Source organism: Musa acuminata, chromosome BXJ3-8 (assembly GCF_036884655.1).
Source record: "Musa acuminata AAA Group cultivar baxijiao chromosome BXJ3-8, Cavendish_Baxijiao_AAA, whole genome shotgun sequence".
In the NCBI taxonomy this organism is placed as follows: domain Eukaryota; kingdom Viridiplantae; phylum Streptophyta; class Magnoliopsida; order Zingiberales; family Musaceae; genus Musa; species Musa acuminata.
This window is the reverse complement of record NC_088356.1, coordinates 11,958,549-11,968,610: the sequence shown is the minus strand read 5'-3', so window position 1 is coordinate 11,968,610 and position 10,062 is coordinate 11,958,549. Positions and strand designations below refer to the sequence as shown.

Sequence of the window (10,062 nt, the reverse complement as noted above, 5' to 3'; positions counted from 1 at the left end):
TCAGGCTGAGGGAGAATAGAAAGAAGGACTCAAAGGCATTATTCTTCATTTAATAAGCTGCACATGAGACGATCTTCTCAAGAATTGTAGCAGCGACAACCTCAAAGGAAGCTTGGTTGATACTTCAAAATGAATTTCAAGGTTCATCAAGGGTGATTACGGTAAAACTTCAAACCCTCTATCGTGAGTTTGAAATTTTATTCATGAAAAGCAATGAATCGGTGTAAGATTTTCTTTCTCGAGTGACTGAAATTGTTAGTCAAATGAAATCTTATGGTGAACATCTTCCTGATCATATAATTGTTGCAAAAGTTTTAAGAAGTTTAACTCCGAAATTTGATCATATTATTACCGCAATTGAGGAGTCAAAAGATTTATCTACTTATTCATTTGATGAACTAATGGGTTCCTCGTAAGCACATAAAGTAAGGTTGAATAGGTCACTTAAAAAAGGTGAAGAAAAAGCATTTCAGGTTAGGAGTTTTCTACTTCAAAAGAAGACAAAAAATCAAGAGAGAGAAAAAATATTACAAGAGTGGAATTCAATGTCACTATTGTAAAAAAATTGATCATATGAAGGTAGATTGCTAGAAAAGAGAAAAACAAGCAAGTTATGTAGAGGAAAATGAAGAAAATAGTAAGTTGTTTATGACTCATTCATAAGTTCATGATATCTCAAATGATATTTGGTTTTTGGATAGTGGATGTTCTAATTATATATCATGCATAAAATCAATATTTAGAGATATTGATGAAACTCACAAGTTGAAAGTTAAACTTGGAGATAGCAAGTAAATCCAAGTGGAAGGGAAAGGAACAATTAAGGTGAAGACAAATCAAGGGAAGGTAAAATACTTTGATAATGTTTTCTTTGTTTATACTTTATCACGTAACTTGTTGAGTGTTGGACAATTGATAGATGATGGATATTCAGTAATATTTGATGATGGTTTATGCACTATTAGAGATAAAAAAATCTGATTTGATTATAGTAAATGTTTGCATGACACAAAACAAGATATTTCTACTTAATGTGTCAAATATTGAAAGACATGCGCTTATCACAACTCAAAAGAATGACTCTAGTTTATGACATTTAAGATATGGACACCTTAACATTAAGGGTTTAAGGTTGTTAAGTCAAAAAGGAATGGTTTTCGGATTGCTCAAGATTAATACACTTGATGTATGCGAAAGATGCATTTATGACAAATAAAGTAAAAAATCATTTTCTATTAGAAAAGCATGGAGAGCATCTAATTGTCTTGAATTAATTCATGTTGAATTACGTGGATCTATGAATACAAAATCATTTAGTGGAAGTCAATATTTTTTATTGTTTATGGATGATTATAGTCGCATGAGTTGGGTATATTTTCTGAAATTGAAATCTGAAACATTTGATAATTTTCGAAAGTTTAAGGCACTTGTAGAAAGGCAAAGTGGTAGATATATAAAGACACTTCAGACAGATAGAGGTGTTGAATTTTTATCTAATGAGTTTAATTCTTTTTTAAAGAAAATGGTATTCATAGAGAATTGATAGCACCATATACACCAGAGCAAAATGGTGTAGTTGAGCGTAAGAATCGGACTGTTGTTGAAATGGCAAGAAGTTTGCTTAAAGAAAAATATCTTCCAAATCAGTTTTGGGCAGAAGCAATTGCAACAACAGTTTATTTGTTGAATATTTCACCAACAAAGGCTGTTATGAATCGAACTTCTTTTGAAGCTTGGTATGGTATGAAACAACAGTTTAAGTGTTAGACATCGAAGAATTTTTAGTTGTATTGCTTATGTTTTGGTGAATTTACAAAATCATCACAAGCTTGATGAAAAATCTGAAAAATATATTTTAATTGGTTATTTTTTACAATCGAAAGTATATCGATTATATAACCCTATTAGTGGTAAAATTATTATTAACAAAAATGTTATGCAAGATGAAAGGGCAAGTTGAAATTAGGAGACCAATAAAGGTGGAACACAAATGCATATTCCAATAGAACTAGACACTTCACAGAATCAAATGATAGATCCTGCTCCAACAAGTTCACCGTCAACCTCATCCAATAGCAGTTCAAATTCTGATTCCTCAGATGAAACCCTTCCAAGAAATTTCAGATCACTGACAGAAATTTATAACTCAACATTTGCTTTGTTTATCCAACAACTTTTGAGGAAGTAGTTGAAAAGGAGGAATGGAGAAAAGCAATGAAGGAGGAAATCAACTCAATTGAGAAGAATGAAACTTGGGAGCTAATGGATCTATCGAAAGAAAAGAAACCTATTGGATTAAAATGGGTATTCAAAATAAAGTTTAAATGCAAATTATTTGGTTTCACTAATAGTAATTGGGCAGGAGATTTAGATGATCGAAAGAGTACTTCAAACAATGTTTTTAGCCTCGGATCGAGAGCTATATCTTGGAGTTCTAAAAAGCAAGCAACAACTGTGTTATCGACATTAGAAGCAGAATTTGTAGCCGCAACATCAGCAGCTTGTAAAGCAATATGGCTTAGAAGACTTCTTGAAGATCTTCATCAAGAACAAAAAGAAGCAACAGAAATATTTTGTGACAATAAAGCCACAATTGCAATGCCGAAGAATCCAACGTTTCATAAAAGAATGAAGCATATAGAGATACACTATCATTTCATCCGAGATCTTATAGCAAGTGGAGCCATAACAATGAAGTATTGTGGAACAGATGAGCAAGTTAAGGATATCTTCACCAAGTCGCTTCCAATTCAAAAGCATGTTTATTTTATGTCATAAATCGGTGTATGCAACTATGAATCAAGGGGGAGTGTTGAGATTTGATTCATAGTTATCTATCTAGATAGTTATCATGATTTAGTGGTTACAGGATGATTTCAACAACCACCTCAATCATGATCTAATAGTTATAGGATGATTTCAATAATTATCAGATTTAGTAGTTATAGGATGGTTACAACTAGGTCCTATAAATAGGACCATAGTTCATGAAGCAAGGATATAGAGAGTGTGTGCATTTGGTATCTTGTAAATGTTCTTGTCAATCCTTCTATTTTTAAATACTATATCAGTTTTCTTGAATCGAAAGGATTCTTTTACTTGCATTGTAGTATACTATTTTTTCCTTGCTCCTCCATCCCCACCATGTAGAACTCCGGTGGCTGTGCGGCATCCTTGCTTGACTTCTGTGAAGCCCGATGTCGCCAGCCAAAAGTTTCACGGATCTTGGTCGCTTGGAGAGCCTCGTTCGAACTTTGAAAGTGAATTTTTTCCGAGCCTTCTTGATTAGTATTCAAAATAAATCATTGTTTCGAATTCTATAATTTATATAATTTTTTTTAAATATAATATTTTTATCTTTACCGTACTAATTATTTTTAATTAAAAAATCTTAGCATGTTAACGGTAAAGAAAAATCTCCTCCATCAAGCTTCAAATTTATTATAAATTAATAGTTTACTTTGAAAATAGATATAAGATAAAAATATTTCGGTAACCTTAATAAAACCTTTGCAATATCATAAAAATAATATTTAATACTCATAAAATATATTTATATATTAATGATTTTATATAAAATAATAATATATCAATTCATTATAAAACTTATTTATAATGATAATTCTTATATAGTAAATAAAAATAATGTATCAATTATGTTTAATGTATCCCGATGACTTACATAATAGTCAAGTAACAAAGATGTAAATCACATTCAATATACTCTCTCAATAATGAATGAAAAATATACTATATAAGATCGATTTTATATTCTCCCCTGACAGAGAGAATCTATATCATACTCTCAACAATGAATGAAGGGATGCCCTTATTCACCTAAGGAAGAATATGTTCCTACCAAGTTAAGATGAAAAAATTATCTAGTCATCACATCTGACGACCCACTAATCTTTGAATGGAATCGTCATCTCTATCTTTGGTAAGATACATAATCATACATAATCATTCATTCATATATTCAAAAAAAATATTATGATAAAATATCATGACAGATCATGTTAGGTATTTGACTTGCACGATTATGACTGTATTTAAGAACATATTTATAATTTTAATATACAGTTAAAAAAATAATTTGAGTGAATGTGTATTTATAGAATGCTCAGAGTGTTTGATAAGCATTAGATGAAAATTATATTTTAAATATGTATTAACATAAGAATTATTTAGTAAAATTATATTTTAAAAATCTATTAAATTATTTATGATAAATTTACCTTTCTAATATTTTAATATTTATTCAAAAAAATATTTTTTTTATTTAAATTAATATGTAAATAAAATAAACAAATGTATGTAATCTTATAAAAAAATTCATATGACATAAATATATAATAAATAAAAATATAATCATATAAATAAATATAAATTAATCTTTATCACTAAATAATTATATTGGTTTATCACTAAATATTTTAAAAATCTTATAAAGAGTACTTTTAAAATTTTAAAAATTATATTAACATCCTACGAATGTTGAATTAGTAATGTTACTCCAAGGCAGCATAAGCATTTGAGCATTTCCAATGGTTTGAATAAAAATTAGCAAACATCAATTTATATTTAAAATGTGCATTGGGCCCCAATCTAATTGACTTAATTTAGATAGGACTTAAACTAACCAAACCAAACTTCTTATAGTAATTAATTTGAATTTAATCACTTTAAATTAAGTCAAAAAGTTTAAATCGATCAAAATAATTTAGAATCATCCTGGTCTGAATCATTCAATCAACTAGTAAGCTCAAATCAATGAAAGGAGAGGGAACTAGACTAAGTTGTACAGGGCTAGTCAAGACTAGACTAGCTCATGTGAGCCCTGAACTTGTCATATATGTCGCATATGTCTTTCTTAAGTAACAGGCTAGGTTGAATTGACAGAGAGGCGATAATTTGAGCTTATGTTTGAGTTGTGAGTTGGATTAAATTTTACCATAAGGATTAGCTGGGCTTAGCCGTTGAGATAGGTCACACTTGGTTCGTGAGCTAAGTCATGATTGGCTATATGAGTTAAGTCATGCTTGATTATATGGGTTATATTATGTCTAACCCATATCTAATCATATAGATTAACCCATATCTTACAAGACAAGATGGACCGACCCGATCGAGCATATCAACTAAACTCATGTTAGACCTGACCACTCATATGAAATTAGACATCCATCCTTTTAGAAATACTTTAAAATATTTATAGAATAAGAATTAAACTTGAATGAATTATCAAAATAAAAAATTGTTAAAACTTTTAAAATTATAATATTAATTCATTAAAATAGACTTTTAAATAATTAAATTTAAAAACTATTTTTTTCATGAATTAATAATCCAATAAATTCATGATCCCAAATTGATAGCTAATCAAATTGTAGAAATTCATATATAATTATTTGAAATAATAATATACCTAATTAAATAAATTAGAATTATTATTTTAGTAGAGTTTTTGTAAAATTCATCTAACTTAAATAAATAGTTATTTTAGCATCAAAATTCAACGATCATTATTTATTAGTCATAAATTTTTAAAATTAAATCATTATTATGCATCATAAATTTTTAACATCAAATATTTCAAAATATAAATAAAAATTCTAGAAGAAAATATAGAAGATTCTATCTCTCATCTAAATATAATTATTATTGGGATCCTTTCCTCAATTCTCTCGCTACCAACTTAAGGGAGAACGAGCCCATTTGTATAGTAGAAGATAAGCTGATCAGTAAGAATAATCTAATTATCATTTTAAATTTATTTTTATTTTATTTTTACAAACAAAAATAAAATCAAAATATTTACTTCCTAAAAGTCACATCAATCATTAGAAAATTGATTAATTATTTTTGAATTATTAAATTATTTAATTGATTGACTAAATTTTTAACTTGTTTGCATCACTAATGAAATCAATTTTAATTATTTTTTAAACCATATTGCACAAAAAAAATCAAATAAAAGTAACACATCAATTAAGATAATTTTATTTATGGAACTGGGAGAAAATGTCTGGTCAGTACAATCGATGCTGCTGCTTTTGTTTGTGTGGGAGGATGGATATTGCTGTGGCCTTTAGGATGGTGTGTTGTTTGTGAAGATGAGGTTGGAGGAGGTGGTGGTAATGGTGGTGGTGGTGGTGGTGGTGGTGGTGGTGTTGGTGTGGGGGGATTTTTTTATAACTGATCAAGCAATACTATCTGAAAACTAACAATTGTAGTTGTTGGCATGGAGCAAAATGGCTACTGAAATCATGTGTGTCAAGATTTGAATCATAAGGTGCAGTTTTTGATTGAATCATTAACACTTCAGTTGGGTTAAGATTTAGCAATTCTGATGGGCATTTGAACCACTTCAACCCTTGAGACTTGAGTATCTTCAAACAAGAGAAGGTATCTTCCACAGATTTGTTGCAGGCAAATCATGTCTATTCCTCTTCCTCCCCTCTATGTGGGCAGCAAGGCAAACCAACCAATCTCCCAACTTGCAGAAGCAAAGATTCAAATGTGGCTTGAAAGTTAAACCAGTAAGAGAATAAGCATTGGTTCTTCCTTGGACTAACCATTCAAAACATACATGCTTTGATTCATTCTCTCTCTCTCTCCAGTCTGGAACTTTTGGTTGGTGCCAACACACTTTACAGCAGCCTGCTGTTCCTTATCCCTATAATCTTCATCCTCCAGCATATGCTGGTTTGATTGTCATCAAGAATCCGAAAGATCAGCATATCTCCTTGATTAGCAACACCAAGACCAAATGAATAGCAATCTTCTTAAGCTCAATAGAAGTTGAATGGCAGAAGGACCAAGTAAGATTATTGACATAGAACACCGATATGATGGAGCAGATACATAGAGCAGAAAAGCTTACATTGCAAAAAAGATCCAGAGAGGAACATTCTTTCTTTAGGAGTCTTGACTTGGCACACTTAACCTTAACAACAACATTGGATAAGACCTGGAACCCTAAATTTTGCACTACATACATAAAAGAGAAATTGGAGCAATAAACATATTGATGAATGCTCCTCCACAACAGCTAACATGAGTTAGGAAGTATCTAGTAGCTAATTGCATGCTTCATTAGCTTGCTTGAACTGCTCTGCCTGCGAAGCAGCAGAAGACTCCGATACAAGCGCCTCTAAGACCAAACTCTTGATCTCCCAAGCACTGTAAGGGAAACCAGGTCTAGAGTAGGCATTGAGGAGTGCAGCGCTTGACTGCTTCACTAATTTGGAGAAGGCGCTGCCACCAATGTCATCAGTCCTCTGTGTAGCCTCCAACAGAGTTAAGCCTGGCTCATACCGCTCCAGCAACCTCGATCCAAATACCTTTGAAACAGATGAATCATGAGGAACCGTGTTAGGCCATGGCTCCCTTCCACTGCTCCAGAACCTACAAATAGCCACAAAAGTAGTTGATCTTGACAGCATGAACCAGTGTGAATGCCAAGAATGATTGTGTCAACGATAGATTATCAAAGATTTCTCCAGTCATTTTCTCAAAAATAAAATCTGAAAACAAGAAATACGACCTATGGTTATACGGTTCCCTATTATTTTGTTGGAGTATTTTCCAAGGCTGGTATCAGCTTGTGATCGATCCTCAATATATCGTAGCTTTCACAGCATCGTCGACCAAATCTCTTACAAGAGACAAAATCAGAAAAATCAGAAACTTGATCATGAATAGTATAACCTTTGATGTCCGAGCTGCAACACTTGTTTCCTCCACGGACAGAAATACTACACAGATATTTGATGACCTATGTACTTTATAGAGATTTGTAAAGCCTTAAACCAATTTCTAATTTGAACGGGAATAAGATATAATCTGAAAACAAGAAATACGACCTATGGTTATACGGTTCCCTATTATTTTGTTGGAGTATTTTCCAAGGCTGGTATCAGCTTGTGATCGATCCTCAATATATCATAGCTTTCACAGCATCGTCAACCAAATCTCTTACAAGAGACAAAATCAGAAAAATCAGAAACTTGATCATGAATAGTAGCCTTTGATGTCCGAGCTGCAACACTTGTTTCCTCTACGGACAGAAATACTACACAGATACTTGATGACCTATGTACTTTATAGAGATTTGTAAAGCCTTAAACCAATTTCTAATTTGAACATGAATAAGATATAGTGTCATACCCTATACGATTACGTATGAAATTTCCACTCAGCAGTAAAGATGCCCTTCTTAGGATTCATGTTTCATACTGCTGTTGTTTTACTAAGTAAATGTGCACATTCATTTCCCAGCGTCACAAAACAGCAAGTTCTCCAGCTCAACCATACTCGACATGTCTGACTGCGAAATAAATGGCAATAGTATATATTGTGGAACTAAAGCTGGTTACCCTTACCCTTGGGTCATTTAGCAGAAACTGATGGACAAAGAGCTGCAATTTTATGTTAATCCTTCACCGGTCTATAACAGAGATCAAGTTCACAGCCAGTATACATTCTAGAATGTATCAAGCAACTAAAAGATGGCACACAGTATACCATGGGTGTTGGCCGAATACATTCCTACAAGAAATCTAGTGTCTGGTGTAGCAATTTAATGGAATGTTGCCAACATGAGTTTGCAGCTTTCGATGTGGGTCAGCATCTTTGAGGAAAAACAGATGGATTATCGCCGGTAAATGTGTCGATTATCACTAAACAGACAGCAATTCCCCACAAAATATAGATTGAATCCATGATCTTTTCTTTGATGAAGCAGAACATAAAACATGCAGATGAAATGAGAAGTACAAAGACCATCAACTGGGTTTCCTCAAGTCTAAATATAACAGTTTTGACAGGATAAGAGAAACTAGGGAAGCAGAAGCCAAAGTGACCTAATGAACCACTCTTTTAGCTGATCCTTTAACCCATCCCCTTTTGTACAAAAAGTGAATAGAGAAGTGGCCTTATATTCTTTCTCCTCAAATTTTCTCTTCTCTTATCACACTTCTTTTCTTCCATAATGTCAATCGCCAAACATAGTGATAAATACAACCCTTCATCTCCATCTTTGGCTTTGGTGATTTTTCCCTCACATTCATGCCATTCTTCTCATTCTACCTCCGTGGCAAGTCCCCGGGAGAAATTTTTGATCCCCAAGCAACTTGCCCCTTAGTCCATCCACTACACAATCTTTGATTATTCCGGTACAACCACAACATCAGGCTTCGAAGGAAAGAAAAGAGGGGCAACGAACAAATAAAATAGTACATGTCAATGACCTCAAGAACAAAGCTAATCACAGAGTACTCTTTTTTGTTTCTGGAAATACTCAAACAGCTAGAGAAGTAAATATTTGGTCTTACTGGGGAGTACATCTTCCGGTGGTTCTGATGTACAGATAACCAGGCATTCTCATGTCGGGTGTCCGACCGTGAACTTCTTTTCCACCAGAGGCGGCCGCAGCGCCCGAGCCTCCATCCACGAGAAGAGAGCAGGCCACCAAACACAGAACCAGCATCCCCATCTCCTGCTCTCTCTCTCTCTCTCACTCGCTCTCTCCCTCACTGCTTCCAAACCTCAAGTGCAGCAGCACACATACACACACACGCTCTCTCTCTCTCTCTCTCTCTCCTCGTTTGAAATATGCTCTATTCTTTCAACGTAAATATATCTTGTGGTTAGATTGACGAGAATGCCCCCATGCAGAAGCCCGATTGGCTTCATCTGCCCATTTCAAATCTCCTGCTGGATCTGATGTTGGGCGGATGATGGACATGATTGGATCTATGAGAAGATGGCAAGAAAAATATTATCGGTAACCATTCCAACAGCAGATCTGTGACTCTCTCTGTTCAGTGTCAGTGTGTGAAGCCAATCCACATGATCATTGGTCTTCAAAAGGATTAGTGATTAATGTATATGAATTGATTACGAGTCACAGAACAAATTGACAGATCAACATAGGCTCTTATGATACTTTTAGATATCTTGTGATGGTAGTAAATATTCCTGACATTTTTGTCAGGGCAAGGACACACCATGGTGGACCTGAACGCGACCACTTCAGTGAGGCATTCGATGAGCTCA

The 10,062-nt window shown here is 33.3% G+C and overlaps 1 protein-coding gene across 1 annotated transcript; it reads right to left on the bottom strand.

Annotated features, from left to right (window-relative positions):
* Positions 1-6,852: 6,852 nt before the first annotated feature.
* LOC135644379 (uncharacterized) lies at positions 6,853-9,603 on the bottom strand. Its single transcript, XM_065161912.1, has 2 exons — positions 9,339-9,603; positions 6,853-7,410 (listed from the first exon to the last, which is right to left on the bottom strand). The coding sequence occupies exons 1-2, from the start codon at positions 9,497-9,499 to the stop codon at positions 7,083-7,085; spliced, it is 489 nt and encodes a 162-aa protein (XP_065017984.1). The 5' UTR covers positions 9,500-9,603; the 3' UTR covers positions 6,853-7,082.
* Positions 9,604-10,062: the final 459 nt, after the last annotated feature.

What these genes read in the sequence shown, in the direction of transcription:
- LOC135644379 (XM_065161912.1), bottom strand. Translation starts at nt 9,499, where the DNA reads ATGGGGATGCTGGTTCTGTGTTTGGTGGCCTGCTCTCTTCTCGTGGAT. An exon ending in ACCGGAAGATGTACTCCCCA is followed by an intron (nt 7,411 to 9,338) that starts GTAAGACCAAAT and finishes GGCTATTTGTAG; the next exon opens with GTTCTGGAGCAGTGGAAGGG.